The 26,547-nt window shown below is 53.3% G+C and overlaps 1 protein-coding gene across 6 annotated transcripts; it reads right to left on the reverse strand.

The window, feature by feature from the left end:
* Positions 1-4,362: 4,362 nt before the first annotated feature.
* On the reverse strand, positions 4,363-26,547 carry SLC16A13 (solute carrier family 16 member 13). Of its 6 annotated transcripts, none has more exons than XR_006287713.1 (6): positions 26,130-26,547; positions 11,572-11,781; positions 11,298-11,441; positions 8,996-9,763; positions 7,509-8,361; positions 4,363-7,431 (listed from the first exon to the last, which is right to left on the reverse strand). XR_006287713.1 is itself a non-coding variant. In XM_037887606.2 (5 exons), the coding sequence occupies exons 2-5, from the start codon at positions 11,771-11,773 to the stop codon at positions 8,108-8,110; spliced, it is 1,368 nt and encodes a 455-aa protein (XP_037743534.1). In that variant the 5' UTR covers positions 11,774-11,781; positions 26,368-26,507; the 3' UTR covers positions 4,363-8,107. The 6 variants fall into 6 exon arrangements, 3 of the variants coding, with proteins under 3 accessions (XP_037743534.1, XP_037743535.1, XP_037743536.1); XR_006287714.1 differs by having other exon boundaries at positions 6,334-7,055; positions 26,130-26,340; XR_006287715.1 differs by having other exon boundaries at positions 6,334-7,354; positions 26,130-26,340.

A 26,547-nucleotide genomic window follows, 5' to 3' on the forward strand; every position in this document is an offset into this window, starting at 1 on the left:
CCACCTCACTGGTTACCCCTTTTCCCAGATCATCGCCACTCTGCCCAGCTGCAACTCTGCCATCGCCTCTCCCGGGCCTTCTGCAATTTCCGTTTCAGCTCCACCTCCAAGAGTCGCAGCTCCACCGATGGGCCGTGAAGATCCCCTGCTGGTCGGGGAGGTGGATCCCGGGGCTGCCTGGCTGCTCCCAGCCCCTCCCTGGGCCCCAGCTCGCTCGGGAACTGGTGCAGGCCCTGGGGCTGCCTGGCGGTTCCCAGCCTCTCTCGCGGCCTCAGCTGAGTCAGGAACCGGCTCCTTGGCGCGATCCTCCTCTTCCAACCGAGCAATCAGCTGTGCCTCAGTGAGCTCTCCAGTGGGCAGCCCTCTCTCCCTGCACAGGTCTACAATGTCCTTCTTAAGGAGATGGTGATAGGCCATCTCCTCGCTGTTCCCACGTGCTCACGGACTCACAGGCCTGTGCTCTCAGCTCCCCCCGGTCCCTGGGAAGAATCGACAGTCCTTCTCGGGGGTCCACTCTCTCTCGGGGTTAAGTCGTAGGCTCCTCCGCCTCCTGGAACTGCACCTCTCGGAGCCTCCAGCCCATCCGTCTCCCGCTAATCCCCCTTCGTTTTACTGCTCTCCAGTCACTTACTGCGGGATGCTCCAACCACGGTGCAGTTTATCCCACTGCTGACACCAGTTGTCACCGAGTCAAGGCTCTGGAACTACTCCCTACGAAGCCAGGCAGGACTCTGGGGGAGCCTCCTCTCTGGGAGCAGACTGTCTGCAGGGCAAGAAGCTCACACAGCTTCCACCTTCCTGGGTCTGACCTTGGAGCATTCAGCATCCTCTGCCCCTCCCTGCGCTTCTCACAGTGAGTCCGCCCAGAAGGGCTCCTGGGGCAGCCAGAGGGTCCTGCCCCCCAGCTCTGCAGTCAGACGGGACTCTCCGCCAACCAGTAACACAGAAGGTTTATTAGACGACAGGAACATGGTCTAAAACTGAGCGTGTAGGTACAGAGAACAGGACCCCTCAGCTGGGTCCATTTTGGGGCCAGGGAGCCAGACAACCCCGTCTGCCCTTCACTGCATGTCCCCAGCCAGCCCCAAACTGAAATTCCCTCCAGCCCCTCCTCCTCTGGGCTTTGTCCCGTTCCCGGGCCAGGAGGTCACCGGATTCCTTTGTTCTCCAACCCTTTAGCTCTCACCTTGCAGGGGGGAAGGGCCAAGCCACCAGTTGCCAGGAAACAGGGTGTCGGCCATTCTCCGTGTCTAGACCCCTGCACACACCTGCCCTCTAGGGCTCTGCAGTGATCATACACCCTTATCCCACCACCTAGATACCGAAGAACTGCATAGGGGAAACTGAGGCACCCCACACTATTCAGAGGAAACATTAAGAACAGCCCCACTTCGTCACAAAGCCTGACCTTAAAAACTTCTAAGGAAGGAGATTCCACCACCTCCCTAGGGAACCCATTCCAGTGCTTCACCACCCCCCGCGTGAAAAAGTTTTTCCTAATATCCAACCTAAACCTCCCCCACTGCAACATGAGACCTTTACTCCTTGTTCTGTCATCTGCCACCACTGAGAACAGCCGAGCTCCATCCTCTGTGGAATCCCCCTTCAGGCAGTTGAAGGCTGCGATCAAATCCCCCCCTCACTCTTCTCTTCTGCAGACTAAATAACCCCAGTTCCCTCACCCTCTCCTCATAAGTCATGTGCCCCAGCCCCCTGATCATTTTTGTTGCCCTCCGCTGGACTCTCTCCAATTTGTCCACCTCCTTTCCGTAGTGGGGGGCCCAAAACTGGACTCAATACTCCAGATGTGGCCTCACCAGTGCCGAATAGAGGGGAATAATCACTTCCCTCCATCTGCTGGTGATGCTCCTACTGATGCATGGGAGTGACATCATCATGGTTATTCTTCACTGACTGTCTGCCCAAAGGGGATGCTTGGAAACACCCGAGAAACCAGGACTGAACCGGAGAAGGGTTTGATCTGTTTGCTGTCCCTTAGAATCACTTCACATCTATCTTTTGTAATTAATAAATTTGTTTTTGTTTTGTCTGAAACCAATGTGTGGGAGTCATAAGGGGGAGGTTTAGGTTGGATATTAGGAAAAACTTTTTCACTAGGAGGGTGGTGAAACACTGGAATGCGTTACTTAGGGAGGTGGTGGGATCTCCTTCCTTAGATATTTTTAAGGTCAGGCTTGACAAAGCCCTGGCTGGGATGATTTAGTTGGGGATTGGTCCTGCTTTGAGCAGGGGGTTGGACTAGATGACCTCCTGAGGTCCTTTCCAACCCTAAAATTCTATGATAACGAGGGATGGAAAGCTGTGAATATTTCCTCTCCACATTGAGAGAGGGGGTGAATTTCATGAGCTTACGCTGTACAGTTCCCTGTGCAGTGCAGGACGGTATAATTTTGGGTTTTGAGTATCTGGGCACTTCCTTAGCTGAAGCTTTCCCATGCAGGGGCTGGTCAGAAAGCCTGTTGGCATGTTACCACCACTGGCTGTGTCCCTACCTGAATGTGCGCTGGTGAAAGTGTGAGACCAAGAGCGTGTCTGTAGCTTGTCACAGCAGTACAGTGTGAAGGGAGCCCCGGCTGGTGGATCAGGCGGGTACCATAGTTCCGGGGGGGAAACCCGTCACACCCACCCCTTAGGCATTGGTGCAGAACTCAGGGAAACTGAGGCACACACTGTGTAAAACTCACATGCAACATAACAAGGTGAAAAGCCTCACTTCGTCACACCGAGTTGTGGTGTTCCTCCTAAGTTTAAAAGGGTCTGAACTTAGGAAAGCCCATAGACCAACCTGCTTTAACACATCATCTATGTTAAAGGTCGCAGACCTTATGTTTTAGCTCATAACCATCTATCTAGCTGAAAAGTCCCAAACATATGTATGCCAACTTCACCTTAGCTCAACATACAGGGTGTGGGCTGCAGGTCCCTTGTGTTACAGCCAAAATATACTCTAATATAAACCTATAATAATCAAACAAATAATCAAACCCGTAAGAAAATAAGAAACAATATATAGGCAAGCAAGCTGGGTAGCCTTTGATGTATCTCATGTACCTGTTATGTTCGTCAGTTCATTGCCAGGACACCTCCGTGGTTGACACATGTGTGACGAAGTGGGAATGTTCTTAATGTTTTCTCTGAATACTGTGTGGGTGCCTCAGTTTCCCCTAGGCAGTTCTTAAGTATCTAGGGGGTGGGATAAGGGTGCGTGATTGTTGCAGACACCCGGTCTCCTGGCAACTGATGGCCTGCAACGTGCCAACTGAAGGTGTTAGAGAACAAAGAGATCTGGTGGCCTCCTTGCCTGGAAAAGAGACAAAGGCCAGAGGAGGGGGTTTCAGTATGGAGCTAGCTGGGGAAACAGAGGGAGGCCCAGACCCTGGGTCTGGGCTCCCGACCCCCCAAGATGGACCTGACTGAGGGGGTCCTGCCTTCTGTACCTACAAGCTCTGTTTTGGACTGTATTCCTGTCGTCTAATAAACCTTCTGGTTTACTGGCTGGCAGTCAATATAATAAAGGCAAGCTAGCCCACTGGCTATAGTCACATTGAATAGAACGAAAGGCAAACAACACCTCTGGAGCCTTTCGAAAAAATTGGCATAACATTAACCATCAGCCAGCCATCTGGTACCGAAGCTGATTTCACGATTACAGACGACAGTTAGCCCTGGTCTACGAGTTTAGGTCGAATTTAGCAGCATTAGATCCATTTAACCCTGCACTCGTCCACATGACCAAGCCTGTTTTGTCGACATCTCTTGGCCCACGCCGCTTCCCGCAGCCCCCTTTGGCTTGGAATGGCGAACCGCGGCCAGTGGGAGCCGTGATCGGCCGAACCTGAAGATATAGCAGCGTAAACAAAGCGGCCTGGCCTGCCAGACGGCTTAGCCTGCCGTGCCACGTGCCAAAGGTTGCCGATCCCTGGTAATGCAAGGAGGCATTCAGTGGCAGAGACCAGGAAAGAATTAAGTGAGCATGAAGAGCGGAGGCAGGACGCGATGCTGAGGCTAATGGGGGAGCAAACGGACGTGATGAAGCATCTGGTGGAGCTGCAGGAAAGCCAACAAGAGCACAGTCCCCAGCTGCATCCATTATATAACTGCCTGATCTCCTCCCCATGTTCCATAGCCTCCTCACCCAGACACCCAAGAACGTGGGGGGGAGGCTCCGGGCACCCAGCCACTCCACTCCAGAGGATGGCTCAAGCAACAGAAAGCTGTCATTCTAACAGTTTGATTTGTAGTGTGGCTACAATAAGCAACGTGGCCTTGTCCTTCCCTCCTCCCCCACCCCACCCGGGCTTGTCTGTTACCTCATTTTTTTAATTAATAAAGAATGAACGGTTTCAAAACAGTAATTACTTTATTTCGAAGAGGGCAGGGTGGTTGGCTTACAGGGAATTAAAATCAAGAAAGGGGGCGGGTTGGCATCAAGGAGAAACACACACAACGGTCACACCATAGCCTGGCCAGTCATGAAACTGGTTTTCAAAGCCTCTCTGATGCGCAGCGCACCTAACTGTGCTCTTCTAATCGCCCTGGTGTCTGGCTGCTCAAAATCGGACGCCAGGCAATTTGCCTCAACCTCCCACCTGGCCATAAACATCTCCCCCTTACTCTCACAGATATTATGGGGCACACAGCAAGCAGCAATAACAACGGGAATGTTGGTTGCGCTGAGGTCTGACCAACAGCGCCAGCGCGCTTTTAAACGTGCAAAGGCACATTCTACCACCATTCTCCACTTGCTCAGCCTATAGTGGAACTGCTCCTTACTACTGTCCAGGCTTCATGAACCATGGGAGCAAGGGGTAGGCTGGGGCAGACGGTCTGCCGTTGCTTTCACAGAGGGAGGGGCGACTGACGACATGTACCCAAAACCACCCGCAACAATGTTTTTGCCCCATCAGGTGTTGGGAGCTTAACCTAGAATTCCAATGGGTGGCGGAGACTGCTGGAACTGTGGGATAGCTACCCACAGTGCACCGCTCTGTAAGTCGATGCTAGCCACGGTAGTGAGGACGCACTCCTCCCACTTAATGCACGTAGTGTGGACATACGCAATCGACTGTATAAAATCGACCTAATTTCATAGTGTAGACATACACATTTGAGTTCCTTCCAAACTGTTGGGTGAATACCAGCTGGTCCTGGTGACTTACTGCTGTTTAATTCATCAATTTGGTCCAAAACCTCCTCTAAAGATACCTCAATCTGGGACAGTTCCTTAGATCTGTCACCTAAAAAGAATGGCTCAGGTTTGGGAATCTCCCTCACATCCTCAGCCGGGAAGACCAATGCAAAGAATTCATTTAATTTCTCCGCAATGGCCTTAACGTCCTTAACTGCTCCTTTAGCACCTCAATCGGTCAGGGGCCCCACTGGTTGTTTAGCAGGCTTCCTGCTTCTACTGTACTTAAAACATTTTTTTGCTGTTACTTTTTGCGTCTTTGGCTAGCTGCTCTTCAAATTCCTTTTTGGCCTGATTATATTTTTACCCAGAGTTTATGCTCCTTTTTGTTTTCCGCACTAGGATTTAACTTCCACTTTTTAAAGGATGCCTTTTTGCCTCTCACTGCTTCTCTTACTTGGTTGTTTAACCGTGGTGACAGTTTTTTGGTTCTCTTGCTAGGATTTTTTTAATTTCGGGGTATGCTATTCAACGGAGCCCCTAAAATGGTGTCTTTAAAAAGTTTCTATGTAGCTTCCAGGCATCCCTGTATAACCAGCCGCCCCGCCCCAGAGGTGGCCACTTCTCAGCGCCGGCCGAGGGGTCCCGGTGTAACCAGCTGCCCTGCCCCAGAGGTGGCCGCAATTCAGCGGCAGGCAAGGGGTCCCTGTGTCACCAGCCGCCCCGCCCCAGAGATGGCCGCATCTCAGCGCCGGGCGAGTGGTCCCTGTGTCACCAGCTGCCCCACCCCAGAAGTGGCCGCATCTCAGCACCGGGCGAGTGGTCCCTGAGTCACCAGCCGCCCCACCCCAGAAGTGGCCGCATCTCAGCACCGGGCGAGTGGTCCCTGAGTCACCAGCCGCCCCGCCCCAGAGGTGGCCACATCTCAGCGCCGGGGAAGGGGTCCCTGTGTCACCAGCCGCCCCGCCCCAGAGGTGGCCGCATCTCAGTGCTGGGCGAGGGGTCCCTGGATAACCAGCCGCCTCCAAAGAGCCTGGGAAAGGCTGAATTACAAAGGGTACGAGCAATGCCCCAGACAATGGACAGGGGCCAGGATCACAGAGGGAGCCCAGGGCAAACTCCCTAGGACAGGATGGTTCTGGGAGGGGAGTGGGGTCTGGTGGGTTAGAGCGGCGGCCGGGGCTGGGAGCCAGGACTCCTGGGTTCCATCACCAGGTCTGCACCATACCTGAATTAATCCCTTTTCTTGCTTATCTTTCCTCCCACTCTGCAAACCCACCCCAAGCTGTTTTGCCCAATCCTTGGAGAAACCTCCCTTGTTACTCCGTTAATATTCACCCACCCCGCTGTGAAGAGACCTGTTCCTTTCAATGCGAGAAAACTCAAGATGAACTTTCAAGCTACTTTGCTTCAATGAGGCACTTTCGACCTTTGGCCCACCTGTCCGGGGGGGCATTGTGGCCACTTCCAAGCTAAAGTCACCTTCGCTTGGGCCCCTTCCTCTCACGCGCTGGTTAGGGGCCCGTGAACTCAGACGCCCGCTAGAGGAATTGGCTGGTTTTAATTCCCCCCCCCCCCCCGCACGCAGCTCTGGTCCAAAAAAGGCGGCACTCGAAACTGCCGCTTTTGTCCCCCGCCCCCAAAAAACTGTCATTTCGCTAAACGACTCCCTCCCCCCTTTAAATGAGCAAATCCTACATTTTGGAGGTTAAACTAATCCGGAAGGGGGGCCTTTACACCCATAACTGCATTTCTGGGACATCACTAACCCCCCGCCCCCGGAGTGGGGTGCAAAGCTGGGTGTCCATTTCCTGCCAGCCATTCCCAGCAGCAAGTGGGGAAACGGAGGCAGGGGCCTACCGCACATATTATGGGAGTGGGTCTTTTATTTCCTGTCTGCATACACCTGCCACTGTGTAGTCCCCAGTCATGTCCCGCAGCCAACCTGGAACAGAGAAAGGAAAGAGTCATCCAGACCAACAGCAGGAAAACCCAGGGTGAGCTAGAACAATAGCCAGAGAACATAGGGCAACCTAGAACATGAAGGCGATCTCAAATGACACAAGAGACAAGTGTGATCTAGAACAATATCTAGAGAGCACGCAGCAACCTAGAACATGGAGGTGACCTAGACTGTCATACGAACACAAAGTGACCTAGAACAACATCCAGATAACGTAGGGCAACCTAGAACATGGAGGTGACCTAGACTGTCCTAGGTTACTTCGTGTTCGTATAACAACATCCAGATAACGTAGGGCAACCTAGAACATGGAGGTGACCTAGACTGTCATGCGAACACAAAGTGACCTAGAACAACATCCAGATAACGTAGGGCAAACTAGAACATGGAGGTGACCTGTCATTGATGGTGTATACAGGGTTTCCCCAAATGAATGCAGCGGCCCGATCCTCCCCCCACTTTATAAAATGTTCTTTGTGTTAGGCCCAGACTCTGATCCAATTTCTGCTCCTCGTTGGGGTCTTCATAGACTGAACCTTGCCCCGCTTCCTCAGCGTCCTCCCCGAATTATGGACCTCCACAACGGGCCCTAAGCTTCCAGCAGGCTTCTGGGAGGTTGGAGCCCATGGGAGGCACCGGCGGAGAACCCAGGAGGGCAAGGGTATTTATGTGGCTTATTTCTGTGAAGGAGCATCCTTCTCGGTGGAGATATTGAAGGGGATGGTAGGTAGGAAGAGAGGCAAAACTCTAGGACCCCTCCCCAGGCTGGAATTTACGCTCTGACTGCATTAGCCCTTCCAGAACCTGGTCCCGGTCAAGGAGTTCGCCCCAGGGATCAGAGGATACAAACAGGGGATTAGGCCCAGGGAAGGGGGTATTAGGCCCAGGCTGTGATAATGGATTGAGGGGCCCCAAAAGAGCTGGGGGGTGGGGGGGGTAGCTGTCACTCCTTGGTTCCCCCCCTTCACCCAGCCACTGCCACAACCCCCTTGCAGTCACGCCGGCTCCCTGAGATCTTGGCTTCTGGCTGGCCAGTCTCTGTCCTGGGAGGAAAGTTCCCCAGAGGCCGGTGTCAATGCGGCCGGCTCCGCCCCGGCCTCCACCTTGGTGCCGTGGCAGGCAGGAGGGGAGGAGCCCAGACAAGAGAAGAAGTTGGGCAGAGTGACCAAAACCAGGCTCCCCGCCAAGAGGAAAGCCCCAGCTGCCAGGAAAGAGGCTGTGTAGTCCCCAGTCATGTCCCGCAGCCAACCTGGAACAGAGAAAGGAAAGAGTCATCCAGACCAACAGCAGGAAAACCCAGGGTGAGCTAGAACAATAGCCAGAGAACATAGGGCAACCTAGAACATGAAGGCGATCTCAAATGACACAAGAGACAAGTGTGATCTAGAACAATATCCAGAGAGCACACAGCAACCTAGAACATGGAGGTGACCTAGACTGTCATGCGAACACAGGGTGACCTAGAACATCATCCAGATAACGTAGGGCAAATTAGAACATGGAGGTGACCTACGGCGCCATAAGAAGCCAGGATGACTTAGATCAAAACCTAGGGTGACCTAGAACCAGGGCAACCTAGAACGAGGTCACAAGAACCTTGTGGGGTCTAGCTGGTTGGAGCAGGGGGAACTGGGAGTCAGGACTGCTGGTTCTATCCCCACCTGGGGTTGGAGGGCAGCTAATGCCAAGCCGGATGATGTTCACATGTTAACCACTGTTCCCAAGACCAGAGTAGGGGCCAGGAGTCTTGGTTCCAAGAAGGACCAAGTCTATGACTTAAGGTTACAGGGGAAAGGGCAGGGTTGGGGATTGATTTATGGGGGAAGGAGGAGCTCATTTCCAATTAATTGAACGGGAGGAGAAGAAAGCCAGCGGCGATCTACCAGAGAACGGCGCTCCCAGAAGCCCACCGATGCTCTCCATCATCTGCAGCAGCCCCATCGAGCCGAAAATCTGCCTGATGCCCACGATTTCCGGCAGGATGGAAAAGACCACGGGGGTGAGCGCGCCAGAGAAGAACCCGTAGCAGATGCCGATGGCCATCAGCAGCGGGTAGCTGCACCCCAGAGGCACCAGCGCCAAGGAGATGCCAGTCAGGGAGGTCCAGGCCACCAAGATGTGGCTGAGGTGGAAAACCCGGCAATCGGCCAGCCAACCCGAGAGGAGGCGGCCACACAGGTCAGTCACGGCAGCCACAGACATAAGGAAGGCGGCCTGGTACTCATCGAAGCCCAGCTCCCGGGCCCGGGCCACCAAGTGGACGTAGGGAATGAAGTAGCCGGTGTTGATCAAGGTCACGGCCAGGACGAACCTCATGAAAGGCCAGTGGAAGAGCAAAGGCAGGCCAAAGAGGGTGGAAAGCTTCCCCAGGCAGCTCCCGCCGGGGTCCCCGGCGCCGGCCAGGTCCTCCTTGAGGGTCAGGGGGCGGATGAGGGCACCGCACACCACCAGGTTGAAGGACATGCCGGCCACTACCAGGAGGGCCCCCCGCCAGGCGTAGGTGTCCACCAGGAGCTGGAAGAGCGGGGAGAAGGCGAAGGAGGACAGGCCCACGCCCGTGAAGGCCAAGCCCGTGGCGAACGTCCGGCGCTTCTTGAAGTAACGGGCCACCGAGGCCACGGAAGGCGTGAAGACCAAGGCCCACCCGAAGCCTGCAAAAAAAAAAAAAAGGGGGGGGGGCATAAAATACACACGTAGCCCCCCCCCATCACATCCAGGTTGGTATGGCAACAGGCCGGACATGGCCACAAATGAGACTGTTTTGGGCCCATCTACTTTTTAACTCGTTTTTCCAAAATGGCTGCCGTGTGGCTGCAGCCATTTTGAATGAGGCCCGGCTCCTTCCTCCCCCAGCCTCAGTGATTACCCTCCCCCCATATACTGATGGCCATTTTGAATGGGACCTAGCTCCTTCTCCCTACCCCCACCCATCAAACGGTGGCCATTTGGATGGTCCTCTCTTTCCTTTGATGCCCTCCGCCAAACCGTCCCCCTCAGCGGCAGCCATTTTGAAAAGGCCCTGCTCCTTTCCCCTGTGGCCCCACAGTTCTCCCCCACGGGATGGCAGCCATTTTGAAAAGACCCTGCTCCTTTCCCCTGTGGCCCCACAGTTCTCCCCCACGGGATGGCAGCCATTTTGAAAAGACCCTGCTCCTTTCCCCTGTGGCCCCACAGTTCCCTCTCCCCCCGCCCCCCAGGATGGCAGCCATTTTGAAAAGGCCCCACTCCTTTCCCCCCTATGCTCTCCTCCCTCCAAACAACTTCCCCACTGATTCCGCAGACGCAGTGGCAGCCATTTTGAAGAAGCCCTGGCTCCTTCCCCCCTGGGTCCACGGTTGCCCCCCACATGATGGCAGCCATTTTGAAAAAGGTCAACTATTTTAAAGCCCTAATTTAGCAGGGCAGTAAGACAGGAAGACTTCATGGTCTCCAACAGGTCGGCTTAGAAGAATTATATTCCCCCCCCACCCCCGATCGGTAAGTGTTGGTAAACGCCCATTCAGCTGTAGACACCCAAACCAACAAACAGATACGGTCAATCGATAGAGATCGAAATGTACAGATCAGCAAAGTAAAGTCGTGCGCCGTAAGGATTAAAGGAAGTATCCTGAAATCCAGCTTGGTTCGGACACGTGAGGGGGACCACTTCTGTTTTTAGGGCTACCAAGGTCTAAGTTTTTCAACCTCTACGCCTGTTGGCCCATACTTGTCCGACCAGCCCCCGCGGCTTCCCGCCGCTGTGCAAATTTCAATCCATAAAACCAGGGGGGAGAAAACAAAAGGTCGAACCCGTAATCTTACGCAACCGTGAAAGCGTAAGCGGGTAAAAAAAAAAAAAAATCTCAGAGAGACGCTTTAAAAGAAAGCGTCGAAACGACCCATCTAAATGCTCAAAAACGAACAACGTCGAATGTTGCCAAGCCCACCAATGAAGGTTTAGCTCGGGTTGGCTGTTTGAACTCCCGGAAAAGGTGAAATGAAGCTCTGAAAACCCGCCACCGGCAACATCCGGTCATTCCTGCCTGGAATACCGGATATTAGACCCAGAATCCCTTGCTCCTGGTCTTGGGCGAGGATGGTCCCAGGGTGCACTGGGTTACCCAGAAGCCCTTGCTCTCAGCCTTGAGCGAGGATACTCCCAGAGGGCACTGAGGCGGGGGGGGGGGAGGCTCAGGGGGGACCTACCTGAGAGCAGCCCGATGCTCAGGTACAGGTGGGTCAGGCTGGTGGCGAAGGACGCCAGGAACATGCCCAGCCCCGAGAGGACGCCCCCGGCCATCACCACGGGGCGGGCGCCGTACTGGGTGCTGAGGGCGCTGCCCACCGGACCTGCAGGGGGCAGCAGAGAGACACCGGGTGGGCCCTGTTACCTTGCGATGCAGCTGACTCTGGGGGAGGAGTGGGGTTCTCCCTCCTACCTCCAAAAGTGGGTCAGGATCCCCTCCGCCCCCCAACTCACTAGCAAACTGCTGCACGGCGATCCCGATGGAGGTGATCCAGGAGACCCGCCCCGCCAGCTCCCCGAAGTACCCCACAAACTCCATGAAGAAGACGCCGAAGGAGCGGATCACCCCGAAAACCAGCGCCGACTGGAAGAAGGCGGCCAGCACCACCATCCAGCCCCAGCCCCCGTCGGGGGGTTGGGGGTGCACCACCGGCATGGGGCTCACTGCAGGAGAGAGAGCGGGGCGTTAGAATAGGCGTTTTTGTCCTGGGGTACAGGTCCTCCAGTCCCAGCCTCTCCCAGCAGGGGGCGCTGTGGGGTGCGGGGGAGCTCCCAGCTCCTCCAGTCCCGGCTTCCGAGCAGCTGTTTTTTCCCTCCCTTTGCATCTCTCACTTGGCCTCAAAACTGCCCCCCAACAAAGACTCCGTGCGCCCCCTTCCTGGCCTCCGGCTCCATGCCTGGGGCTCTGGGTGGCCCCCCACCTGCCCCTCCCCCCATACCAGGGGCCCCTATTCTCCCCCCATACCTGTGTCTGTGTGTCCCCCGTCTCTCCCTATGCCAGGGGCCCCCATCCCCCCCATGCCTGGGGCTGTGTGCCCCCCACCCATTCCCCAAACCCCATGCCAGGGGCTGTGTGCCCCCCACCCCCAATCTTATTTCTCGTCTTTCTATTGGGGAGATCGGTCATTTAGGGCGTCAACACAGTAAGCTCCATTGGGGGGGGGACCATTCAGCTGGAAGACCCTAATTTCTGCCTTCCCCCGGTTCTTTGTTCTACAGGCAATCCCAGAGGCACGCGCCTGAGGCCACGGGGTGACCCTCCTCCCCCTAAAATCAACAGGCCTCTCCCCACTGCCAGACCCTCCTGGGAGACCGGGTGCAAAGTGGATGAAGATAGATCGGAACGAAGCCCTCTCAGTCCAGAGTCTCCACAGATATTCAGTGCAAGATTAAACCCGACGTATCACGCGCAAAAGGCGAGCGAAGAGGCCGCGACCCGGAACGACGGCGGCCGATGAAAGTTCTCCTGCACATCGGGAAACGTACGCGACGCTTGAAGGAGGCTTTGCAATAAGTTTGGGCCTCCAGACCCTGGTCGGCAGCAGGAATGCGTGTAAAAGTTTGCAAACGATACCAAACCAGGAGGGTTTCAGAGTAGCAGCCACGTTAGTCTGTATTCGCAAAAAGAAAAGGAGGACTTGTGGCCCCTTAGAGACTAACCAATTTATTTGAGCATAAGCTTTCGTGAGCTACAGCTCACTTCATCGGATGCATTCAGTGGAAAATACAGTGAGGAGATTTATATACACAGAGAACATGAAACAATGGGTGTTACCCTACACACTGTAACCAGAGTGATCACTTAAGGTGAGCTATTACCAGAAGGAGAGGGGGCGGGGGACACACACTTTTTGTAGTGATAATCAAGGTGGGCCATTTCCAGCAGTTGACAAGAACGTGTGAGGAACAGTGGGGGGGTGGAGGGGGGAAATAAACATGGGGAAATAGTTTTACTTTGTGTAATGACCCATCCACTCCCAGTCTCTTTTCAAGCCTAAGTTAATTGTGTCCAGTTTGCAAATTAATTCCAATTCCGCAGTCTCTCCTTGGAGTCTGTTTTTGAAGTTTTTTTGTTGGAGAATTGCCACTTTTAGGTCTGTAATCGAGCGACCAGAGAGACTGAAGTGTTCTCCGACTGGTTTTTGAATGTTATAATTCTTGATGTCTGATTTGTGTCCATTTATTCTTTTACGTAGAGACTGTCCGGTTTGACCAATGTACATGGCAGAGGGGCATTGCTGGCACATGATGGCATATATCACATTGGTGGATGTTTCATAGATTCATAGATATTAAGGTCAGAAGGGACCATTATGATCATCTAGTCTGACCTCCTGCACAATGCAGGCCCAGAATCTCACCCACCCACTCCTGCAATAAACCTCTCACCTATGTCTGAGCTACTGAAGTCCTCAAATCTGCTCTTCTCTGGACTCTCTCCAGTCCACATCTTTCTTGAAGTGTGGTGCTCAGAATGAGACACAGTACTCCAGCTGAGGTCTCACCAGTGCCAAGTAAAGCCAGACAATTACCACCTTTGTCGTATGAAGGCTCATGTTTGGTCCATCCACCTGCAAACGGTCAGGGCACACCCTGACCGTTGTGAGGAGCAACACATTGCTCCGTCCAAGGACGAGGACCAGATATGAACCCTGGGAACTTGATTAAAGGACAGTAATCGTGGGAAGCTTCCTTGGCTTGGCCTTAAGGCCTGAGAATTAGGAATGTAGTAGATAGAGGCTGAAAAACAAGAATATTAATCAATGTCATGCATTCCTTTGCGGTGAAAGTAGGTAATGTGCAGGGGGGAGAAATATAATAAAGGAGAAGGTGGAAAGCTGACAGGCAGCAGCCCATTTCAGCTGACCAGCTTGCTTGCTTGAATAAATCTGTGTTCTGTCTCATCATTGAACCGCCACAACTGGCGCCCAAACGTGGGGCCCTCAGCACTCACCTCGCCCGGCAAGGGTTTCAGACGCGTCACTCATCCGCTTCGTGGATCCCGGTGAGTATTTTTCATTGTGGTAAGTATGGGAAGTTCCCTCTCTGCTTTGCAAGTGCAACATCGCACTGAGCTACAGTATTTGCTGCGTAAGGCTCAGCATGTCTGCCCCACTCGAGAACTCACTCTCCTGTTACAGGAGGTGAGTGCCCAGTGCCCGTGGTACCCTGAAGCCGGAACCCTTAAGCTAGCGGACTGGGAGCGGTTGGGCCAGACATTGCATGAAGAGCCTCGGGCGCCCGTGCAGGCTTTACATGCCTGGCACCTCTGCCGCGATGCGATACAGCGTGTCGCCTCGGACAGGCCCTCCCTCGCGAGGCTGGTGATCTCGCCACGCCCGTCGGCTCCTGCAGCCGCCCCCCCTCCTACCGATGCAACACAGTGTGTCGCCTCGGAAGAACCTTCTCTCGCGCCAATAGAGGGACTGCCAATTCCGCCACCGCCGTCGGCTCCTACAGCCATCCCTCTCCCTGCTTTGCCCCCAGTGCCTTTATTACCACCGCCTCCCTTACCTTCCCCGCCGGAGCCGGTGTGTGATTACCCTCCCCCCCTAGGACCCCATGCTTCGGGGCCCCCCGGGAGGTCGTCTGCATCTGCTCAGAGGCTTTCGCTGGTGCAACAAATGGTTCACGCAGCGAAGATTCGCTCAGATCTTACAGCAGAGGAGCTGGCTGAGCTGGTCTCAGTTTGTCCGGTGACCTGGCAGAATGACGACCAGGGCAACCCGGTGGGAACCTGGGTTTCATTGCCTTACTCGGTGGTTAGAGAGGTAAAAAAGGCGATTCGCGAGTTCGGTCTGACTAGCACGTTTGTGCGTGGTCTCATTGAAGGGCTAGGTAGTGGGTACGCCTTGATCCCTGAGGATTGGAAGGCGCTGATGCGCATGATGCTGTCTCCCAGTCAGTATGTTATTTGGGTTAGTGAGTTTCGGCAGGAGGCGGACCGTCAGGCCCAGATTCATAGAGCAGCAGGTGTTAATGTTATTTATGAGCAATTGGCAGGGGAGGGACAGTTTGTTACCGTTGAGACGCAGACTCAACTCCCTCAGGCCCTCTTCCCCCTCATTTCCACCTGCGCCCAGCATGCTTTCCGGAACGTCCCGGATTCAGGCAAGCCTACAAAAAGCTTTGTCAGTATCCGTCAGGGTGCATCAGAGTCCTATCTGGATTTTACCAACAGATTGCAGGAGGCTATCCTCCGACAGGTGGATAACGCTGCGGCAGCCCAGGAGATTCTGTTAAAATTGGCGGTTGAGAATGCGAACGAGGATTGCCGCCGTGCCCTCCAGACGGCGCAAGCCTCTGGCATTTTAGAGCTCTCAGACATGCTACGGGCGTGCCAGAACATTGGCACACAAGCCCATAAGGCTGGAGTTCTGGCTGCCGCCCTGAGAAAAACCGGGAGGGAGGGGAAGCGTTGTTACCGCTGTGGTAAGGAGGGTCACTTTCAGCGGGAGTGCCGCTCATCAAAGGCACCCGCTCGACCCTCAAAGAAGTGCCCCAAGTGTGGGAAGGGCTATCACTGGGCTAATCAGTGTCGTAGCGGGTCGGGAAACCGCGCAACGGGTTCCCCCCGAACCCAGGGCCAAATGGGGGTGTTTCCCACTCAGACAACCGTTCCTCTGCCTTTAAATCCATAGACTCTATGAGGGCGGCGACTGCTGGAAGTGCAGGGCTTGATTTGATCATGCAGGAGGACACTGATTTTCGGCTGCCAGGGGAGGTCTGCGCCATACCTACCCAGGTGACGGGACCTCTCCCTGCCGGCTTTGTGGGTCTTGTTCTCCCTCGCTCTCATGCTGGGAAACAGGGCTTTTTTGTCATCCCCGGAGTAATCGATGCCGATTACACCGGCATTATTAAGGTTCAGGTGTGGACTCATCTTCCACAGTCGCTCCCGCGTGGACGATCAATTGCACAATTGATTTTAGTCCCCTATCAGGTGCCAGCTGCCGAGGATCGAACTCGGGGCGGAGGCGGCTTTGGATCAACGTTGTCTCACTCGCCGTCTCACAGCACGTCCTCTCCACTTGTTGCTCTGACAATGTCAGTCCGCCCCTCGAAACCTCAGTTAACACTTCTCTTAAATGATGTTCCCTTCACAGGGCTGGTGGACACTGGAGCTGACGTTACGGTGATTCGTGATCCGGAGTGGCCGGTTAGTTGGCCTACGGTTCCTTCTAAAGAGTTGTGGGGGATCGGGGGTAGTAAACCCGGGCGACAGAGTTTGTCTTGGGTCACAGTCTCTAAACCGGGAGGCCGTGCCCTTGCTACTATCCGCCCTTTTGTGCTCCCTGTCCACCTCAATATTTGGGGCCGTGATTTACTTACAAAGTTGGACACCACCCTCGATATTAATATCTGATGGCTCAAAACCCTCCCTCACCCACATTGCCCTCCGCATTACCCTTGGTATGGCAATCCTTAGAGCCCGTCTGGATTGACCAGTGGCCCCTCCCTCTAGAAAAACAGAAAGCGCTTCATTCGCTTGTGCAGCAGCATTTGCAGGCACAGCGCTTGGAGTACTCTACTAGTCCCTGGAACACCCCGCTGGTCGTTATTAAGAAAAAATCTGGTGCTTGGCGGCTGTTACATGATTTAAGGGAAATAAATAAACGCATCCAACCTATGGGCCCCTTGCAGTTTGGCTTACCAAATCCAAATTTAATTCCTCAAACTGATCAGCTCTGTGTGTTAGATTTAAAAGATTGTTTTTTCACCATCCCCCTTTGCCCGCAAGATCGCGAAAAATTCGCGTTTACGGTGCCACAATATAATAATCAGCAACCCTCTCAAAGGTATCAGTGGAAGGTCTTACCCCAGGGAATGCAAAATAGTCCAACCTTGTGTCAGCTTTTTGTGAATCGGGCCCTCACCCCTTTTCGTGCCCGGTACCCTACGCTAAAGGTCTACCATTATATGGATGACATTTTGCTTAGTGGTCCCCAGGTCACGGAACAACAGATTGAATCTTTGTCTCAAATTCTCGGCCAAAATGGCCTGTTGGTGGCACCAGAAAAAATCCAACGCTCTTATCCCTACCACTACCTCGGCCATAAGGTTTTACAAACCTATGCTGCTCCGGTTCGTCCGGCACTAACTCTACCTCAACCCCTAACCCTTGTTAAATTACAACAGATTTTGGGTCATTTAAATTGGATTCGGCCCTATTTTCGTCTCCCCACCTCAATGCTGCAGCCGTTGTTCGGGCTCCTACGTGGAGCCCGAGCACCGGGTGCAGTTATTGCCATCACTGAAGAGCACATTGCCTGCATTCGACAAATCAATGCAGCATTGAGTCAGCAGTTTGTGGACAGACCCCCTGAGGTCCGTCCCCTACGGTTGATTCTTCTTGCCACCCCTCATACGCCCACTGCGGCTTTGTTTGTACCCCGTACGAATACAGCCGTCTCTATCATAGAGTGGCTGTACCTCTCCTCCACTCCTCCTCGGAATATTTACCCATATCTAGATGCCCTGTCTGATCTTGTTCGTAAAGCCCGCCACCGTGCAGTGCAACTCACTGGCACTGATTTAGTTGATATTGTGTTCCCCTTGTCCCGTAGTGAATTTGATTCCTTGTGCCACACCTCTTTGGCTTGGCAGGTTGCTCTTTGTGATTATGTGGGAGAAATTTCTTATAATCCCCCAAAAGATCCTCGGTTGGTAATTACCCAAAAGGTGCCTCTAGTTGTTCATCGTCTTAGCCACTCTCAACCCATTGTTTCTGCTGTTACTCTTTTTACTGATGGCTCTCCACATCGAGGTGTTGTCACCTATCAATCCGGTGACCCCCCTCGCTGGCATTCTCGTTTTACCTTGCCTCAGCGTTCCGCGCAGCGCTCGGAACTGGCTGCTGTTATTTTGGCCTTTCAACTTTTTGCTGATTGTCCCTTTAATTTAATTGTGGACACCCATTATGTTTATCAAGTGATTGATCATTTACCCCTTGCCCTCATTACCCCTCAGGTCGATGCGGACCTCCTTCGCCTATTTTTGTCTTTGCAATATCTTACCTCCACTCGTAATTTTCCTTATTTTGTTGCTCACATTCGCAGTCATACCCCTTTGCCTGGGTCACTCACTGAGGGCAATGCGCGCGCCGATCGCGCGCTACGTGGTCAGGTAAATTCCCTTTTTTCTGACCCCATTGAAAGCCATGCCTTTTTTCATCAGTCTGCCTCTGTTTTGGCCCGGCAGTTTCACATTCCTACTGATCATGCACGTTCCATTGTTCGTTCCTGCCCCCACTGTGCCGCTGCTGCCCCTACCTTTTCTTATGCCGTTAACCCCAGAGGTACCGCAGCGAATCAGCTGTGGCAAATGGATGTCACTCACGTGCCACAATTCCGCCCCTATTCCTTTTTACATGTTTCTGTTGATACTTATTCGGGATTCCTCTGGGCAACCCCGCAGCGTGGGGAAGCCACTGCCAAAGTGATTCACCATTTGCTAGCCTGTTTTTCTGTTATGGGTCGCCCAAGCCAGATTAAACCAGATAACGCCCCAGCCTACTGCTCCACAGCCCTCTCCACCTTTTGTGCCCGATGGGACGTCCGTCTTAAGCACGGGATCCCTTATAATTCCACGGGCCAAGCCATTGTTGAACGTGCCAATCGCACGCTCAAAACCTTGCTTGATAAACAATTAAAACAAGGGGAGCTGCGTCTCCGAACCTTAGGAGACATTCAACAACAAATGCATATCCTTTTGTTTACTTTAAACAATTTAACGCTGAACGCAGATCAGCAGACCCCCGCGGATCGGCATTTTCACAAATCTGAGGTACTGGAAAGACCGCGTGTCTTTTACCGTCAGCTGCCTGATCCGCAATGGCTGGTCCCAGTACCTCTAATCACTTGGGGTCGGGGATATGCTGCGGTGTCTCTCCCTGCAGGACCGTTGTGGGTTCCAGCCCGGTGTGTGCGACCGGCACTGAAACAGCATGGCATGGCACCAGGGGCTGCCGAACCCCATACCGGAGTTTCAGCTGACCTTGGAGGAGAACGCGGTGCCTCCCGGGTCAACAACGGCGGGACGGAAACGGAAGAGGCGTAGCGCCCCAAGCCAGCCCGTGACATGGGGAGCAGTAAAAGCATTGGTCGCGGCGGCTCAACGAAGACTGGCAGCAAACCAACAGCCAGAGACTCCTGAGACTTTGTTTGTGGCGATTCTCGCCCAAATCACTGCTAACTCTGTACTGATTGTATGCCTTTTGTGCCTGCTATTTCCTGTAGGGGTTGGCTCGGAAGCGCATCCCCCGTTACGGGCCCGAATGACGTATAACATATGGGAAAGATTGGCTTCAATAGCAAATGTTACCCACTTTTGTTTGTCTGATTCTGTAGAAGCCGGAGAATTGTTAGGTACATGCCTTATTCCAGTATGTCATCACCCTGAGGAGATAGGGAATGAGACGATGCTCGCTGCTTACGCGAATCTCTCTTCCCAGTACTCTGGCATGGCTAATTGGGGCCCGGCCTACTATACCTTGCCTCACACGGCTATATCCCTCCACACACCGTACCCGGCCGGGGCCAACGATGTCACCTGTGCGCGTGTGGTTAACTGCACTAGTACAAGCCATCTCTAGGCTGGCTGCGACAACTTTTTGGTTATGCTGTGTTTATAATCATTGGGCTTATTTTTTGCTGCTGCTGTGTACAATGTATTCCCTCTTTGCTAAGGCTTTGTAGAGATTCGCCCTGGCAAGCTCCCCGAGTTATGTCCTTGCCTATTTGGGAGTTAAATTGCTCGCAAAAGCAAATTGACGGCTCCCATGAGAGGGCCGAGTATAATTAAACAAAAAGGGGGAGATGAAGGCTCATGTTTGGTCCATCCACCTGCAAACGGTCAGGGCACACCCTGACCGTTGTGAGGAGCAACACATTGCTCCGTCCAAGGACGAGGACCAGATATGAACCCTGGGAACTTGATTAAAGGACAGTAATCGTGGGAAGCTTCCTTGGCTTGGCCTTAAGGCCCGAGAATTAGGAATGTAGTAGATAGAGGCTGAAAAACAAGAATATTAATCAATGTCATGCATTCCTTTGCGGTGAAAGTAGGTAATGTGCAGGGGGGAGAAATATAATAAAGGAGAAGGTGGAAAGCTGACAGGCAGCAGCCCATTTCAGCTGACCAGCTTGCTTGCTTGAATAAATCTGTGTTCTGTCTCATCATTGAACCGCCACAGTCGTACATGCAACATGTGCAGGTGAACGAGCCTCTGATCGTGTGGCTGATGTGATTAGGCCCTATGATGATGTCCCTTGAATAGATCATAGAATCATAGAATATCAGGGTTGGAAGGGACCTCACGAGGTCATCTAGTCCAACCCCCTGCTCAAAGCAGGACCAATCCCCAATTTTTGCCCCAGATCCCTAAATGGCCCCCTCAAGGATTGAACTCACAACCCTGGCTTTAGCAGGCCAATGCTCAAACCACTGAGCTATCCCTCCCCCAGATATGTGGACACAGGAGCGGTTGCAAGTGCCTTGGAGGGTAGGATTCAAATTCAAAATGATCTGGACAAACTGGAGAAATGGTCTGAAGTTAAGAGGATGAAATTCAGTAAGGACAAATGCAAAATGCTCCACTTAGGAAGGAACAATCAGGTACACACACACACACAATGGGAAATGACTGCCTAGGAAGGAGAACTGTGAAAAGGGATCTAGGGGTCAGAGTGGACCACAAGCGAAATATGAGTCAACAGAGTAACCCTACTGCAAAAAAATCAAGCAGCATTCTGGGCTGTATTAGCAGGAGCGTCGTAAGCCAGACACGAGAAGTAATTCTTCCGCTCTGCTCCGCGCCGACACGGCCTCAGCTGGAGTAGTGCGTCCCGTTCTGGGCGCCACATTCCAGGACCGAGGTGGACAAACTGGAGAAAGTCCAGAGAAGAGCAACAAAAATGGTGAAAGGTCTAGAAAACACGAGGGAAGGCTGAAAAACTTGGGTTTGTTTAGTCTGGAGAAGAGAAGATTGAGAGGGGGACACGATCACAGTTTTCGAGTACATAAAACATGGTTACAAGGAGGAGGGAGAAAATTTGTTCTCCTTGACCGCTGAGGATAGGACAGGAAGCAATGGGCTTAAATTGCAGCAAGGGTGGTTTAGGTTGGACATTAGGAAAAACTTCCCAACGGTCAGGGTGGTTAAGCCCTGGAATAAATTGCCCAGGGAGGTTGTGGAATCTCTGTCACTGGAGGTTTTTAAGAGCATGTTAGATAAACACCCGTCAGGAATGGTCTAGAGAATACTTGGTCCTGCCTTGAGGGCAGGGGACTGGACTAGAGGACCTCTTGAGGTCCCTTCCAGCCCTACGATTCTATGATTCAGCAATTCGTAGCTCGTGATATCCAAGCAAACCGCAGAAGAACAAAACCGGTAGATTTGGGAGGGCGGGGATTTGGGGTGCATGCCCCCAAAAGCATGTAATGGCCAGATTGGGTCAGACCAAAGGTCCATCGAGCCCAGTGTCCTGTCTTCCGACAACGGCCAACGCCGGACGGTTCGGAGGGAACGAATAGAACCGGGGCAACACTTGAGCGATCGTCCAGGCTGAAATGCCCGCGTAACCCAAGCCGGGGAACGTCCCCATAAAACCATCCCCAGAGCTGAGCCCTTTGGCGAAACTCCAACCTCGACCGCAAAATTGTCAGCAGTGGAGAATTCCCCCCCACACACACACCCGTAAGAAATTGCTCCAACAATTCAGAACACCAAACGCCCACCGGCCGGAGCGGACCGCAGTGACTTAGAATCATAGAATCATAGAATATCAGGGTTGGAAGGGACCCCAGAAGGTCATCTAGTCCAACCCCCTGCTCGAAGCAGGACCAATTCCCAGTTAAATCATCCCAGCCAGGGCTTTGTCAAGCCTGACCTTAAAAACCTCTAAGGAAGGAGATTCTACCACCTCCCTAGGTAACGCATTCCAGTGTTTCACCACCCTCTTAGTGAAAAAGTTTTTCCTAATATCCAATCTAAACCTCCCCCATTGCAACTTGAGACCATTACTCCTCGTTCTGTCATCTGCTACCATTGAGAACAGTCTAGAGCCATCCTCTTTGGAACCCCCTTTCAGGTAGTTGAAAGCAGCTATCAAATCCCCTCTCATTCTTCTCTTCCGCAGACTAAACAATCCCAGCTCCCTCAGCCTCTCCTCATAAGTCATGTGCTCTAGACTCCTAATCATTTTTGTTGCCCTTCGCTGGACTCTCTCCAATTTATCCACATCCTTCTTGTAGTGTGGGGCCCAAAACTGGACACAGTACTCCAGATGAGGCCTCACCAGTGTCGAATAGAGGGGAACGATCACGTCCCTCGATCTGCTCGCTATGCCCCTACTTATACATCCCAAAATGCCATTGGCCTTCTTGGCAACAAGGGCACACTGCTGACTCATATCCAGCTTCTCGTCCACTGTCACCCCTAGGTCCTTTTCCGCAGAACTGCTGCCGAGCCATTCGGTCCCTAGTCTGTAGCGGTGCATTGGATTCTTCCATCCTAAGTGTAGGACCCTGCACTTATCCTTATTGAACCTCATCAGATTTCTTTTGGCCCAAACCTCCAATTTGTCTAGGTCCTTCTGTATCCTATCCCTCCCCTCCAGCGTATCTACCACTCCTCCCAGTTTAGTATCATCCGCAAATTTGCTGAGAGTGCAATCCACACCATCCTCCAGATCATTTATGAAGATATTGAACAAAACCGGCCCCAGGACCGACCCCTGGGGCACTCCACTTGACACCGGCTGCCAGCTAGACATGGAGCCATTGATCACTACCCGTTGAGCCCGACAATCTAGCCAGCTTTCTACCCACCTTATAGTGCATTCATCCAGCCCATACTTCCTTAACTTGCTGACAAGAATGCTGTGGGAGACCGTGTCAAAAGCTTTGCTAAAGTCAAGAAACAATACATCCACTGCTTTCCCTTCATCCACAGAACCAGTAATCTCATCATAAAAGGCGATTAGATTAGTCAGGCATGACCTTCCCTTGGTGAATCCATGCTGACTGTTCCTGATCACTTTCCTCTCATGTAAGTGCTTCAGGATTGATTCTTTGAGGACCTGCTCCATGATTTTTCCAGGGACTGAGGTGAGGCTGACTGGCCTGTAGTTCCCAGGATCCTCCTTCTTCCCTTTTTTAAAGATTGGCACTACATTAGCCTTTTTCCAGTCGTCCGGGACTTCCCCCGTTCGCCACGAGTTTTCAAAGATAATGGCCAAGGGCTCTGCAATCACAGCCGCCAATTCCTTCAGCACTCTCGGATGCAACTCGTCCGGCCCCATGGACTTGTGCACGTCCAGCTTTTCTAAATAGTCCCTAACCACCTCTATCTCCACAGAGGGCTGGCCATCTCTTCCCCATTTTGTGATGCCCAGCACAGCAGTCTGGGAGCTGACCTTGTTAGTGAAAACAGAGGTAAAAAAAGCATTGAGTACATTAGCTTTTTCCACATCCTCTGTCACTAGGTTGCCTCCCTCATTCAGTAAGGGGCCCACACTTTCATTGGCTTTCTTCTTGTTGCCAACATACCTGAAGAAACCCTTCTTGTTACTCTTGACATCTCTTGCTAGCTGCAGCTCCAGGTGCAATTTGGCCCTCCTGATTTCTTTCCTACATGCCCGAGCAATATTTTTATACTCTTCCCTGGTCATATGTCCAACCTTCCACTTCTTGTAAGCTTCTTTTTTATGTTTAAGATCCGCTAGGATTTCACCATTAAGCCAAGCTGGTCGCCTGCCATATTTACTATTCTTTCGACTCATCGGGATGGTTTGTCCCTGTAACCTCAACAGGGATTCCTTGAAATACAGCCAGCTCTCCTGGACTCCCTTCCCCTTCATGTTAGTCCCCCAAGCAGCGGGAGATGGATTGACAGAAATAGCGGGTGAAGTGGAGAAGTAAACTCAGGCTCCCTGGAATATCACACGTGGACAGGGGTTGAGACATGCAAGGTTGTAATGGAAAAGGGATATGAGAGAAAAAAGAAAAGACGTAAACTAGACAGTCGGCCCGCACTCTTCGCTGTTTGCGTTCCTCGATCTTTGCTTTCCGTCACCTTTAGGAGTTGACCGCATGGCAATCCGAGAGCCTGTTATCCCAGATCTATCGGGCTTTTGTGGAACCGCATTCACACCCTGCTTTATTTGGGTTTTCAAGGAAGTCTTCAAGCCTCCACGTACGTGACGCAGCGATCTCACTTCTTATACAGGAGTTTTACGGGAGCAAAGAACCGGTGATGGGGGTCTCGTGCGAGTCGCACCCAAGAGAGATGTGGACTAGATCGGTGGTCTGCAAACCTTTTTTCTTGGAGACTCCAGTTGAAGAAAATTGTTGATGCCCACGACCCAACAGAGCTGGGGAGGAGGAGTTTGGGGTGTGGGAGGGGCTCAGGGCTGGGGCACAGGGTTGGGGTGCGGGCTGCAGGGTGGGGCTGGGAATGAGGGATTCAGGGTGTGGGTTGGGCCTCTGGCTGGGGCAGGGGGTTGGGATGCAGGAGGGGGTCAGGGTTCTGGGCTGGGAGTGCAGGCTCTGGGGTGGGGCCGAGGATGAGGGTGCAAGAGGGGGCTCCAGGTTTGGGGGGGCTCAGGGGTAGGGCAGGGGATTGGGGTTATCTCGGGAGGCTCTCGTCCACAGACACCCCTCCCCGCCCCCCACAAGCTCCCATTGGCCTTGCAGTCCTGGTACTGGTTTGAAAACCACTGGTCTTGATAATACTTCATGAGCGCAGATGACTGGACTAGATGACTTCTCGGGGTCCCTTCCCGTCCTACGATTCTCCGAAGGGAAATTGTTCTGATCAACGCCTTACTTCATACTTTGCACTTCAACCCAGTTAACCAGGTTGCCTTCGGTTTTTTGCATCTTGAATAAGGGGTTCGCCATACACGGAAGCGACTGGCGCAAAGTGGATGAAGATAGATTGGAACGTAGCCCCCTTAATCCAGAGTCTCCACAAGATTCAGGAGTGGCTCCAGCGCTTAAAGGCTTAGCTGACAAGACTTTCATTTACACTTTCATTTCTGCTTAACTCCCACACACACACAGGACCCGATTCTGCTTCCCCGTGAACTGGCTAATACGGATAATCCACTTTCAGAGCAGATTTAAACGCACACCCGGCCCTCAATCCGAATTAACGTCCCAGTGTAGACAAACCCTTAAGACAGGGGTTCTCAAACTGGGGGTCGGGACCCCTCAGGGGGTCGCGAGGTTATTACATGGGGGGGTCACGAGCTGTCAGCCTCCACCCCAAGCCCTGCTTGCCTCCAGCATTTATAATGGTGTTAAATATATAAAAATGTGTTTTTAATTTATAAGGGGGGGGTCCACACTCAGAGGCTTGCTGTGTGAAAGGGGTCACCAGTACAAAAGTTTGAGAACCACTGCCTTAAGAGGATCAGACATTTATTCCCTCCCCGCTTCAGTGCGGGTTAAGAGTAAATCAGCAAAAAATTGACCCCCTCCCCCCCCCGCGTGCTGAACTCTTTAATCTTGCCACCAGGATTTTATTAACATCTTCACCCCCAGCAGAGCCAAAGACATATCAGGGTGAACCCATCTCCATCACCCCGAAGATCGCATGCCCCCTCGCTGTCCCCCCCCAGCAGCGACTCACCCCAGAATCAGCCGCACCAAAAGCAGTCAGAAGGGATCTAGTGGAGGGAGCTGCGATGGGGGGGGGGGGGGATTACCCCTTTAGCTAGGTGACTCCCCCACGCTCACTCCAGGGAAGGGGGAAGCAACAGCAGCTGGCGGGGGGGGGGGGTAGTATTGGGTCTCCCCCTCCCCCACCACCAGAGCTACTGTGACCAGGGTCAAAGTCTATGGAATCGCAGCAGGAAATCCTGGACCTCCAAACACCATCTCCTCCCTTCCCCCCCCTCCAGCCCGGGGTGTGTGTGTGTGTGTGTGTGGCGATCCCTCCCCTCCGCCAGGCGTTACACCTGTATACCCGCCTGGTCGCTGATCTCCCCCCCGCCCCCAATCCTTACCTGGCCGAGCATCACATCAGCCTCCGCTGCTCCCCCGAAAAAGCCAGGGCAAAAAATCCCCCCCCCCCGCTTCAGAAATCCCCCTCTGGGCGTTATACCCAGATACCAGCCCGCTGCCCCCCCGCCGCCTTCCCGGGGGCTGGCGACCCAGGACCCCCTTAAGAAGCGGAGTGGGGGGGAGGGGATGCGAGGATCAACGAACCCCACAAATCCGGGAAAAAAACAAACAAAAACCCACGTGTGTCCCCCCCCGCCCGCGCCGGGCGCTCACGTGGACCGCCCTGGCCGCGCCACCTGGCCGCAACGTTCCAAGGGGGCGGGGCGCAGCGGCCGCGCCACCTGCTCGCCACGTTCCAAAGGGGCGCCCGGCCGAGCCCAGACAGAACCTGCAGGGGGAAGGCCACGCCCCCTAAGCCCC

Source organism: Chelonia mydas, chromosome 28, assembly GCF_015237465.2.
Source record: "Chelonia mydas isolate rCheMyd1 chromosome 28, rCheMyd1.pri.v2, whole genome shotgun sequence".
Lineage (NCBI taxonomy): Eukaryota > Metazoa > Chordata > Testudines > Cheloniidae > Chelonia > Chelonia mydas.

What these genes read in the sequence shown, in the direction of transcription:
- SLC16A13 (XM_037887606.2), bottom strand. Translation starts at nt 11,773, where the DNA reads ATGCCGGTGGTGCACCCCCAACCCCCCGACGGGGGCTGGGGCTGGATG. An exon ending in CGCCGTGCAGCAGTTTGCTA is followed by an intron (nt 11,442 to 11,571) that starts GTGAGTTGGGGG and finishes TGCCCCCTGCAG; the next exon opens with GTCCGGTGGGCAGCGCCCTC. An exon ending in TCTGGGAGCGCCGTTCTCTG is followed by an intron (nt 8,362 to 8,995) that starts GTAGATCGCCGC and finishes TCTCTGTTCCAG; the next exon opens with GTTGGCTGCGGGACATGACT.